This window comes from Meriones unguiculatus, chromosome 2, assembly GCF_030254825.1.
Source record: "Meriones unguiculatus strain TT.TT164.6M chromosome 2, Bangor_MerUng_6.1, whole genome shotgun sequence".
NCBI classification, from domain to species: domain Eukaryota; kingdom Metazoa; phylum Chordata; class Mammalia; order Rodentia; family Muridae; genus Meriones; species Meriones unguiculatus.
The window spans coordinates 62,347,525-62,360,884 of record NC_083350.1 but is presented as its reverse complement, the minus strand read 5'-3'; the positions used below and the strand labels follow the sequence as shown (position 1 = coordinate 62,360,884).

The window sequence follows — 13,360 nt, the reverse complement described above, 5'->3', positions numbered from 1 at the left end:
GTCTGCAGCGGCTGAGGCAGAGCTCCTAGCCCGTTAGTGGCAACTGCCAGCAGCACCTGGTCTCCAAGTCCCAGACCCGCACAGCGGCACTATCCTCCCAGGGCCCGAGTCTGCTAGTCGCCATACTGGCTTTGCATGATCACAATCATTGACTATACGGCCCGACCAATCCCACAGTGACAGAGAATACGCTATATAATCACCAAAACCAGGCAGAAACGCCATACAAGCTAGGCACACCAGGCGCTGGCCCTCCCAAGCTTGGAGAGCACAGTGGAGAGCCCCCAGGACTTCCCAGAAAGCAACTGGACTGGCAACCCAGTCTCCAGCTACAGTGGGACTTCCTAACCTAGCGGCGAAGCAGCACTGAGCTGGCGGGGCACATCAGTCCTCCAGCTTAAGATCAACCAGGGCCAAACCAGAAAACAGACAGCCTGGTTACCCTGATCCCTGCTGATGTGACCACCTTGAGAGTGGGTACGCCGTTGCGTGTCTGCAGAGCCCCAGATCCACGCCCCTTCTAAAATAGAAGCCAGGCATGGGTCTCCTCCCACCCACATATCCACTGTGGGAAACAGAGGGTCACTTGGGACATCAAGGCCCTGCGGCTAGACATGCAGCACCATCATCCCAGAGTCCCAGGTCTGCAAGCCAACATACTGCCCCTGCAGGGTCGCTCAGACACTGACTGCACAGCCTGCCCAATCCCTCAGTGACAGATATTGCGCTATATACCCACCAAAGCCAAGCAGACCCATCACACAAGCTAAGCACACTAGGCTCTGGGCCTTCCAGGCTTGGAAAGTACAGTGGAGAGCCCCCAGGTCTTACCAGAAAACATCTGGACTGGCATCCCAGTCTCCAGCTACAGCGGGACCTCCTAACCTGGCAGTGGCAGCAGCACTGAGCTGGCGGAGCACATCAAACAAGCAGGGCCAAACCAGAGAGCAGAGAGCCTGGATACCCCGATCCCTGCCAAGTGACGTGCCTGAGAGTGAGTGCACCCTTGAGAATCTGCAGAACCCCAGATCCAGGGTCCTTCTAAAACAGAAGCCAGGCATTGAACCCCTCTCACCCACATACCCACTTTGGGAAACAGAGGGTCACTTGGGACATTGAAGCCCCCGCTCTGTGGGTCCAATTGAGGAGTTAAGGCAGTTAATGCCAGAAATTGCACAGCGACCATCACTAGCGCCTGCTACATATATAGTGCAGAGCCCCTCCCACACACTCAAGGGTTCAACATTATCTATCACTCTGTCCCCCAAGACACATTTCCATGCACACAAACATACACACACACACAAACATATACAAACACACACCCACACCCACCTGCATTTGCCCCATTTGTGCCTGCGTACTTTTCTCCCACAGGTACAGCTAGTCCTCAGCACACGCTGAGGACACGGGACCTCTCTCAGCTTCCTGAAGAACTCCCCAGATGCCAGAGAGAGACAGTACCAGTCTGAACTGCAGAACCCAAAAACAAACAGGGAAGGTTTCAGATAAGCCAATGGCCAGGGGTAGGAGAAACAACATAAATCAGGACATCATGACTACACCAGCAACCCCCAAAATTGATGGATACTCCAATTCGTCAGAAGCACAGGAAAATGACTTTAAAGCTATGCTTACCCAACTATTTAAGGTTCTTAAAGAAGAAACAAACAACTCTCTCAGAACAATAACCATGCAAATTCAGTCAGTTAAAGAGGAAATGAACAAATCTTTCAAAGACTTGGCTAGTCAATTGGAGGTAAAGAAAGAAGAAATAGACAAAATTCTTAAAGAAACACAGGCAAACATAGCCAAACAAATACAGGCACAAGTAGAGATAAAATTAGTGGCATATAGAAAGGAAATGAACAAAAAAATAGAGACCATCAGAGAGAGACAGGAATCCACATTCAAACAGATGAAGGAAATGGTGCAAGGCATGAAAACAGAATTAGATTCAATAAAGAAAACATAAACTGAGAAAACCCTTGAGCTGGAGAACTTGGAAAAAAGATCAGGAACCACAAAGGTAAGCATCACCAACAGAATACAAGAGATGGAAGAGAGAATCTCTGGAGCTGAAGATACACTCGCAGAAATTGATACTTCTCTCAAAGAAAAAGTAAAATCAGAAAAGTTCCAAACACAAAATATCCAATAAAGCAAGGACGCCATGAAAAGACGAAATCTAAGAATAATAGGAATTGATGAAAAAGAAGACTCCAGGCTCCAAGGTCCAGAAAATATTTTCAAGAAAATCATAGAAGAAAATTTTCCCAACTTAAAGAAAGAGATGCCCATAAATATACAAGAGGCCTACAGAACACCAAATAGACTAGACCAGAAAAGAAACAAGTCATGTCACATCATAGTCAAAACACTAAATCTACAGAACAAAGAAAAGATATTAAAAGCAGCAAGGGAAAAAGACCAAGCAACATATGAAGATAGACCTATCAGAATCACACTGGACTTCTCATCAGAAACTATGACAGCCAGAAGGGCCTGGGCAAGTGTCATGGAGACTCTAAGAGATCACAAATGTCAACCCAGACTACTATACCCTGCAAAGCTTTCAATCAACATAGATGGAGAAAACAAAATATTCCATCAAAAAACTAAATTTATGCAATATCTACACAGAAAACCAGCCCTGCAGAAGATACTAGAAGGAAAACTCCAATCCAATGAAAACAACTTCACCCAAGAAAACATGGCATACAGATAATATCCCAACAAAAATGAAAAGAAAACAAGCAATGAAACACAGTAAGACCACCAATTTCAATACAAAAGGAACTAACATTTATTGGTCACTATTATCTATCAACATCAATGGACTCAACTCGCCAATAAAAAGACACAGACTAACAGAATGGGTGAGGAAACAGGATTCAATATTCTGCTGCATCCAAGGAACACACCTCTGTAACAAAGATAAACACTACCTCAGTGTAAAGGGCTGGAAAAATGTCTTTCAAGCAAACGGACCCAGAAAACAAGCTGGGGTAGCTGTCCTAATATCTAATAAAATAGACTTTCAACCAAAGTTAATCAAAAAAGATAAGGAGGGACACTACATTCTCATCAAAGGAAAAATCCACCAAGAGGACATCACAATTCTGAACATCTATGCCCCAAATAGAAGAGTGTCTACATTCATAAACGAAACGTTACTAAAACTTAAATCACACATCGATCCCAACACCTTGATAGTGGGAGACTTCAACACCCCACTTTCACCAAGGGATGGATCATCTAGACAGAAACCTAGTAAGGAAATAAAGGCACTTACAGAGGTCCTAAATCAAATGGACTCAATAGATGTCTACAGAACTTTCCACCCAAACACAAAAGAGTATACCTTCTTTTCAGCACCTCATGGAACATTCTTCAAAATAGACCATATAGTTGGTCACAAAGCAAGCCTCAACAGATACAAGATTGAAATAATCCCCTGTATTCTATCTGACCACCATGAAATAAAGCTGGACCTCAACAACAACAGAAATAACAAACAGCCTACACGCACATGGAAACTGAACAACTTGTCACACAATGACAGCTGGGTTAAGGAAGAAATAAAGAAAGAAATTAAAAACTTCCTAGAATTCAATGAAAATGAAGGTACAACATATCCTAATTTATGGGACACAATGAAAGCAGTGCTCAGAGGAAAATTCATAGTGCTAAGTGCCTTCAAGAAAAAATTTGTGACATCTCATACAAGCAACTTAATGGCCCAACTGAAAGCCCTAGAGAAAAAAGAAGAAAATGCACCCACGAGGAGCAGACAGCTGGAAATAATCAAACTCAGGGCAGAAATCAATCAACTAGAAACAAAACTATTCAAAGAATCAATGAAACCAAGAGCTGGTTCTTTGAAAAAATCAACAAGATAGACAAACCTTTAGCCAAACTAACTAAAAGGCAGAGAGAAACTATCCAAATCAGCAAAATCAGAAATGAAAAGGGGGACATAACTACAGACAGTGATGAAATCCAAACAATCATTAGGTTGTACTACAAAAGCCTATATGCCTAAATTAAAAAATTTAAAAGAAATGGACAATTTTCTTTTTAGATTCCAGTTACCAAAATTAAGTCAAGATCAGGTAGAAAGATTGAATAGTCCTATTTCCCCCAAGGAAATAGAAGCAGTCATCAACAGTCTCCCTTCCAAAGAAAAGTCCCGGGCCAGATGGATTCAGTGCAGAATTCTACCAGACATTCAAAGAAGTGCTAACTCCAATTCTCTCCAAACTATTCCACAAAATAGAAACAGAAGGAACATTGCCAAACTCATTCTATGAAGCCACAGTCACCTTGGTACCTAAACCACAAAAAGACCCAACAAAAAAAGAGAACTTCAAACCTATCTCTCTAATGAACATTGATGCAAAAATACTCAATAAAATACTTACAAACCGAATCCAAGAACACATCAAAGATATCATCCACCATGACCAAGTAGGCTTCATCCCAGGCATACAAGAGTGGTTCAACATACGGAAATCCATCAATGTAATCCACCACATAAACAAACTGAAGAAGAAAAACCACATAATCATCTTAGATGCCGAAAAAGCATTTGACAAAGTCTAACACCCATTCATGTTTAAAGTCTTGGAGAGATCAGGGATACAAGGCACATACCAAAACATAGTAAAGGCAATATACAGGAAACCTATAGCCAACATCAAACTCAATGGAGAGAAACTTAAATCAATCCCACTGAAATCAGGGACAAGACAAGGCTGCCCACTCTCTCCATACCTCTTCAACATAGTTCTTGAAGTCCTAGCCAGAGCAATAGGACAACTAAAGGAGATCAAGGGGATACAAATCAAAAAGGAAGAGGTCAAAGTGTCACTATTTGTAGATGATATGATAGTACACATGAGCCACCCCAAAAATTCAACCAGAGAACTCCTCCAGCTGATAAACAAGTTCAGCAAAGTGGCTGGATACAAAATCAACTCAAAAAAATCAGAAGCCCTCCTGTATACCAAAGACAAAAGGGCGGAGAAAGAAATAAGGGAAACAACACCCTTCACAATAGCCACTAATCACATAAAGTACCTTGGGGTGACACTAACCAAGCATGTGAAAGACCTGTTTCAGAAAAACTTCAAGTCTCTGAAGAAAGATATTGATGAAGATATCAGAAGATGGAAAGATCTCCAGTGCTCATGGATTGGTAGGATTAACATTGTGAAAATGGCCATCCTGCCAAAAGCAATCTACAGATTCAACGCAATTCCCATCAAAATACCAACTCAATTCTTTACAGACCTTGAAAAACAGATTCTCAGCTTCATATGAAGAAATAAAAAACCCAGAATCTCCAAAATGATCCCATACAACAGATCATCTGGAGGTATCTCCATCCCTGATCTCAAGCTGTACTACAGAGCAATAGTAATAAAAACTGCATGGTATTGGCATAGAAACAGAAAGGAGGATCAATGGAACCGAATATAAGACCCAGAAATAAACACACACACCTATGAATACTTGATTTTTGACAAAGCAGCCAAAAACATTCAATGGAAAAAAGACAACATCTTCAACAAATGGTGCTGGTCCAACTGGATGTCTACATGCAGAAAAATGAAAATAGATCCACATTTATCATGCTGCACAAAACTAAAGTCCAAGTGGATCAAAGACCTCAACATAAAACCAGATACTCTAAATCAGTTAGAAAAAAAAAGTGGGGAACAGATAGAAATCATTGGCACAGGAGACAACTTCCTGAACAGAACACCAACAGCACAGGCTCTAAGAGCAACAATCAATAACTGGGACCTCATGAAGCTGAAAATCTTCTGTAAAGCAAAGGACACTGTCATCAAAACAAAACGAATGCCTACAGATTGGGAAAGAATTTTCACCAACCCTTTACTGACAGAGGACTAATATCCAGTATATATAAAGAACTAAATAAGCTGAAAAGCAGCAAACCAAGTAATCCAATTAAAAAAATGGGGAACAGAGCTAAACAGAGAATTCTCTGTAGAGGAATATCGAATGGCAGAGAAACACTTAAAGAAATGCTCAACCTCATTAGCCATTAGGGAAATGCAAGTCAAAACGACCCTGAGATTTCACCTTACACCCATCAGAATGGCCAAGATGAAAAACTCAACTGACAACACATGCTGGAGAGGTTGTGGAGAAAGGGGAACCCTCCTCCACCGCTGGTGAGAATGTAAACTGGTACAACCACTTTGGAAGTCAATCTGGTGCTTTCTCAGACAATTAGGAATAGTGCTTCCTCAAGACCCAGCTATACCACTGCTAGGTATATACCCAAAATTTGCTCAAGTACACAACAAGGACATTTGCTCAACCATGTTTGTAGCAGCTTTATTTGTAATACCCAGAACCTGGAAACAACCCATATGTCCATCAACAGAGGAATGGATATGGAAATTGTGGTATTTTTACACAATGGAATACTACTCAGCAATCAAAAATGAGGAAATCATGAAATTTGCAGGCAAATAGTGGGATCTAGAAAAGATCATTCTGAGTGAAGTATCCCAGAAGGAGAAAGACAAACATGGTATATACTCGCTTATATAGACCTACAAGAAATGATAAACATAATGAAGTCTATACATCTAAAGAAGATAAACAAGAAAGCAGACATGGGGTAAGATGATCAATCCTCACTTAGAAAGACAAATGAGATGTGCAGTGGATGTATGACACGAGTCTACTGCAGAAGGCATCTGAAAGACTCTACCAAGTACTGTTTCAATACAGATACTAAGACTCATAACCAAACCTTCGGCAGAAGGGGAGTTAGTATGACGTGGAAAGGATAGGAGCCCCACAAGATCCAAATATATCTGGGCACAGGGTTTTTTTTCTGAAACTGTTCCTCCAACCAAGGACCATGTATGGATATAACCTAGAACCTTTGCTCGAAGCTTGTGGTAGCTCAATAACCAATTGGTTTCCCATAGTAAGGGGAACAGGGACTATCTCTGACAGGAACTCAATAGCAGGCCCAATCCCCAAGGGAGGAGCAGTCCTCCTAGGCCACAGAGGAGGACTCTGCAGCCAGTCCTGAAGATATCTGATAAAACAGGCCAGATGAAAGGGGAGGAGGTCCTCCCCATTCCGTGGACTTGGAAAGGGGCAGGGAGAAGCTGAGGGTGGGAGGGTGGGATTGGGAGGGAATAAGGGAGCAGGATACAGCTGGGATACAGAGTTAATAAAATGTGACTAACAATAATAAACAAAGAAAAAAAAAAAAGAAACCAAAGGAGATTGTGGGTAGCCAAAATGGCTCACCAGTGGTACCAGGCAAACTACTATTTAATTGGAGACACAGACAAAGAGACAGACTGACTGACTGACTGAATGAATGAATGAACATCAACAACAGCTATTTCACTGGGTGCTTGAGAAAGAATGCTATAGTGGATGAGATGCTGAAGAACAAAGGGAAACACAATGGTATTCTTGGAGGGAACTAAGAACACATCTACCATTCCATCCATCTCGGGATCAATCTAAATGGACTGAGTTGAGAAGGACATAATAATTAGCAGAGTGTCATGGCAAACCCTACTCACACCTCAGATATCTAAGGTCTGCTGCTGACACAGTTGGTGGCATTTGTAGTTCCTGTGCTTAGTTTGGAAAGCTGCTGATAATAAGCCACTGTACCATAGCAATACTCAGAGAAAGTACTGCACAAACTGTGCTCTCACCCATTCAGGTGCTGAATAGAACTATCATGGCCCCAGATAACCTATAGAACATATGTCTGCAGCTCTTGAACACTGGCAGGTGGTTGGCCTAGCTGGCAACAACCTCTCAGATATTAAAATTTTATCCCACTACTGAGCATGCTAGTGTAGTACTCTACCATGTGACCTACAAAAATTGACAGGTACCCCACACCTACCTGAGCACACTAGGTCCAGAACTATAATGAGTCTGCTGTACCTGAAAGATCTGCATCTCAAATAGTGTGAGAATCCCACAAATATTGCAGCAAAGGCCAGGGAAATCACCAACTTTACTGCTGAAGAAGCCATATGCACACTGAAATGTCCATGTGTTGCCGAATACAATGCAGCATATTTAGTCAAGCCTCTAAAACAAATGGCATAAAGTCTTTTACTACAAAAGCCATTTTATAAAAGTTAGTGGAAACAACTGGCTTAATAGATACAAACAAACAAAAAACAAAAACCCACCTGACAAAATGAAACAAGAAGCATGAAGCAAAGTAAAGCAAGATAAGACCTTCAAGAAAACATTTTAGCAATACATCCCCAAAAAAGCAATTTATTGCTTAAGAAAGAAAAGTTTATGAGATGCAAGATATATGAATGAACAAAGAAAAAGAAATGTAAGAAAGCAGCATGAAGCCAAAGAGCTAAATAATACAGTAAGAATATCACCAGTGGAACAGATCAAGCAAAAGGAACATTTCCAAGCTTGAATTAAAATGTTTGAAATATCCCAAGCAAGATTAAAAAATAAAAAAGCCTTTAAAATTTATAAGCCACTATCAAGAGTGCAAACTATTGCATTATGGGTATTCAGAAGAAGGGAGAAGCATACATAATGTATACAAGGAAATAATTATTGAAAATAGCTGGCAATTGAGAAAAAAAAAAAGCCAGATCTTGGTATAGTTCATGATACTCTAGTCTTGGAAGTTCAAAGGCACTAATGCTGTGGTTCTCAACCTTCCTAATGCTTTAACCCTTTAATACAGTTCCTCATGTTGTGGTTAGTCCAACCATAAAATTATTTTCATTGCTACTTTATAACTGTAATTTAGATACTGTTATGAATCATTATATAAATATTTTTGGAATATTTACAAAATATTTACAAAAAAAGGTTTGTCAAAGGGTCACAACCCATAAGTTGAGAGCCACTGCCCTAATGTATTACAACAAGAATAATGAATTACATGGTATAAATAAACTATCAAAATCTTAAGAAGATAATTTTAAGAACAGAAGTACCGTCATGTTTTATTGGCCTATAGATGTACTTAGATTGATAAAGCATTCATCAGAGTATGTTTATTAGTGTTGCTAGATTAACTGAGACAGGAGACCCATTCTAAATGTGGGGGCCAATAACCCATAAAATGAGGTCCTGGTGGAGTACAAAGTGAGAAAGGAGAAAGACCACTAACACAGGCAATTCTCTTTTTCTGTTTCCTGGCCACCATCATATAAGCTGCTTTGCCTTGCTATACCTTCCCTGCCATGATTGATTAAAACTTCCAAAACTATAAGACAAATTTCATTTCTCCCCCTGCCTATCTAAAACTAAAATAAAACCAGAAGGAGTCTAACATCAGACTTCTTCAGAAACTATACAAATGAGGAAACAATCAGATATGTTCAGGGATCCGAAAAAAACAAAAAAGTGAACCAAATATTACACAGGGACAAAATAGCTTTTAAATATTAAGACTTATTAAATCTTCCTAAGACAAGGAGAAACTGAGTAATTTGTCACCACAAATTACTGATTTATTGATACTACAATAAATGATTTGCACTAGAGGTGAAGGATGACATCTTCTTACTTCTGGACTGACAACTTCTCCTAGTCCAGAATCATGTGAAAAGAGAATCTCAGTGAGAGCTTATGTAGATTGTATTATCTGTGAGCATATCTAAAGAGGATTGTCTTGATTGTTTATGGTAACTGATGTGCCTACTGTGGGTATCACCATTCCCTGGACAGGGAGTCGAGGAGTATGTAAGTATAGAGATGGAATTGAGCACAACTCAGCACACATACATTTATTTCTTTCTGTTTTTGACTGAGGATATGATTACCTGCTTCAGATTCTTGCTTTGGCTTTCCACAATGAAAGGCCATGTGAAATGTGAGCTAAAATAAACCATTTCTTCCCTACATTGTTTTGGTCAGGATATTCTGTTAGAGAGTTAATAGTCACCTTCATGAAAACATATCAAAGTTATAAAAAAAGAAAAACAAAAAACCTGACGAACAATACCACCAATAAAACAAAAAACCCAGCAGAAACATGAAAGAGAAAATAAATTATCATTAACAGTAGATAACCAAAGCATAGAATGGGCAATGGGCAACAGGAGAGAATATAAAAGATACACAGGCTCTAGAAAATTACAAGGAAAAAAAAAAACACCAAAATGGCAATAATTCCTTTAGCAGCAATAACCTTAAATGTAAAGGATTAACGTTCCCTAATTAAAAGATACAGACTGATTTCTGACATGAACTCAATGGCTGGCTCTTTGACTGCCCCCCCCCCCCGGGAGGAGCAGCCTTGCTAGGCCACAGAGAAGGACATTGCAGCTAGTCCTGAAGATACTTGATAAGCTAGGGTCAGATGGAAGGGGAGGAGGAACTCCCCTATCAGTGGACTTGGAAAGGGACAGAGAGGAGATGAGGGAGGGAGTGTGGGATTGGGAGGGAATGAGGGAGGAGGCTACGGCTGGGATACAAAGTAAATAACCTGTGATTATATTAAAAAAAATTATTAAATAAATAAATAAACAAACAGACTGGCTGAATGCAGAGCAAACAAATCAAAGCATAAACCCAAACACCATGATATGCTGCCTGCTAGAAACTCACTTTAGTACATAGTACACAGAATCTGAGAGAGTAAGTATGAAAGGTTTATGTGCTATGATTTGGGTCTTGGCTGTCTCCCACAGGCTCATGGATTAAATACTTGGGAAATGGTAGAACTTTTATAAGGTGGAATCTAGTTGGAAGTCTTAGATTAGTGAGAGCATGTCCTTCAGGGGGATAGTGGATTCCAGCCTCTCTCCCCTTCATCTGTGTATCCTAGTTGCTATGAAGTGAACATGTTTCTTCAATATACAATCCAGCCATACTATACCACCTTTACAAAGGTTGAGATCTCCAAAACCGTGAGCCAAAACGAACATTTTGTCTTTTCAAATGGATTTATCTCAGGTATTGATTATAGTAAAAAACTGACCACCAACCATAACATGCAAAAAGAAATGAAAAGTGAGTAGCAGTAACTGTAGAAAGAGATGGTCACTATATAAATGAAGTGAGTCAATTCAACAAGAGGAAGTAACAATTATAAATATATGTGCATAAACATACATGCCCAAACATTAAATAAAGACATTTACTCTAACAAAGGAACAGGCTCTCAAACAACAACAGTAAGGTACTGAAGCCATTTTATCAACAGATAACTTTTACTGGTAGACAAGTCATGCATAAAAATCAACAAAAAACAGAGTTAAGCTATACTTGAGACCTTATGGACATAATACACATTTACAGACCCTTTTAACCAAACGTTGCAGAAAACCACTCTTCTTATTAGCACATGAAACATTCTATAAGAAAATGATAAGCTATAAAGCAAGTCTCAGGAAATTCAAAGAAAATTCTGAGCACAGTAGAATAAGAGGAACTTAAGTAAGTCAGTAAGAGGAACTTAAGAAAACACACATGTATCCCTTAAATAACATTTTCTTTAGTGAAGTGAGTCAATGAAGAAATCAAAGAGAATGTAAACATTTTTATAATGATATTTTTAAAAAGATTTATTTATGCATTTTATGTAGATGGTTGCTCATGATGAACATCTGCACATCAGAAGACAGAATCAGACAGTTGTGAGCTTTCATGTAAGTGCTGGGAATTGAACTCAGGAGCTTTCAAAGAGCAAGTGAGCACTCTCACTCACCAAACCATTTTTCCAGGTCCTTTTTTTTTTTTAAACAAGGGTAATGTAAAAATTTAAATATCTTAATAACATAACTTACAAGGTATAGCAAAAGCAGCCTTAAGAGATACAGTTATACCAGTCAGTGCCTACACAAACATGAAAAGACTTCAAATCCATACTCTAATAATATAACCAAGGAACCAAAAAAGCAAGAACAAACCAGAATTGCTGGAGGAAATTTATAACCAACCAAAAAAATTAGAATCAGGAGGACACAGAAAGCTGGAATAGACCAATACCAAATAAGAATGGAAGAGGAATAAAGTCTTCCAACAAAGAAAACCCAGGAATGGATGACTTTACTGCAGACCTTCCCAAATACTTAAGGAAAAACTAATATTATTTCTTCTTAAACTATCCCAAATCTAAGAGGCAACTCTTCCAAATTTGTTTACAAGGCCAATAACTAATCTGATACTAAAAACAGATATGGAAACAATGTGCCAGAGTGGTACCAAGGAATAGTAGTAGAGGAAAAGAGGCCATAGATAGCTAGAGAATAACTGGGAGGGGAAAAAAGGGACAATCATTTAGACCAGGGTCTTTAAAAAATTAAAAGTTTTGGTTTTTTTTTTCTAATTTATTCACTTTACATTCTCCTCCTAATCCCACCCTTCCTCCCTTTTTTGGCTAGCCTGTTCCCCTAGTCCTCAGAAATGGGAGCTCTCCTCCCCTACCAACTGATCCCAGCCTATCAAGTCTCATCAGGACTGTCTGCATCCTTTTCCTCTGTGGCAGGGTTAGGGCGCCCCACCAGGGGGAAGTGATAGAGAAGCAGGTAATAGAGTCCATGTCAGAGATAGCCGTTCCCCTTACTAGAGATTCTAGTTGGCTGAGCTACTTATTGGCTACATCTGAGCAGGGGCCTAGGTCTTCTCCATGTTTGGTCCTTGGCTGGTGTATTAGTCGCCCCCTTAGACCAGGGCTTTAATAAAGTATAGCATGAAGGCCCTCTGCACCTGCCATGTCACTTCTTTCTTTTTATTTTGTATGTTTTTTCAAGACAGGGTCTCTCCATGTAGCCTTGGCTGTTGCAGAACTCACTTTGTAGACCAAGCTGGCTTTGAACTCAGAGCTCTCCCTTCCTCTAGCTCCTGGGTGGTGCATTACCACACCCAACTGTCAATTTTTTTTATATACAAAAATATTTAATCATTCACGCACTTGCATTTCAGTACTGCTGATGGCTGCTTTCAATGTTCCCACAGCAGAAATGAGTTACCGTGACAGACTGAGACACCAGAGCCTAAACTTTACTATTTGTTACCTTAATACAAAATACTTAACTGAATCCTGACTTAAACAGTTTTTATATGCTTTGCTTGCAAAGGAACAAATGATTAAACAGCTAGAAGAAACATATTAAAGGTTTTGCTTTTTTTAATTTAGATTCTAAAGAGATGAACAAGACCCTATAAAGAAGCTGCCAATGTACTGCATAGGAAGGAAATGAAGCATTAACCAAAAGGGTAAGAGCTTGGGGAGCTGAAAGGGATTGTCACTTGTTATGTGGTAAAATGCTTACAATAAAACCACAGCAGGAGTGTGTGGAGGGCATTTTCTAAGGCTTGTTGTATGATTAATATTAATATT

The 13,360-nt window shown here is 39.7% G+C and overlaps 1 protein-coding gene across 4 annotated transcripts in view; it reads right to left on the bottom strand.

Annotated features, from left to right (window-relative positions):
• Tpgs2 (tubulin polyglutamylase complex subunit 2) overlaps positions 1–13,360 on the bottom strand; it is a 59,822-nt gene that overhangs the window by 24,258 nt on the left and 22,204 nt on the right. The window contains exon 2 of one of the 4 annotated variants that reach the window (XM_060377589.1): positions 1,336–1,473. The exons of 2 other annotated variants lie outside the window; for them this stretch is intronic. In XM_060377589.1, the coding sequence (XP_060233572.1) occupies positions 1,336–1,350 (15 nt within the window). In that variant the 5' untranslated portion in view covers positions 1,351–1,473. Of the gene's footprint in view, positions 1–1,335; positions 1,474–4,424; positions 4,497–13,360 lie in introns of those variants that run through there. One more of the 4 variants, XM_060377587.1, reaches the window with a different exon arrangement.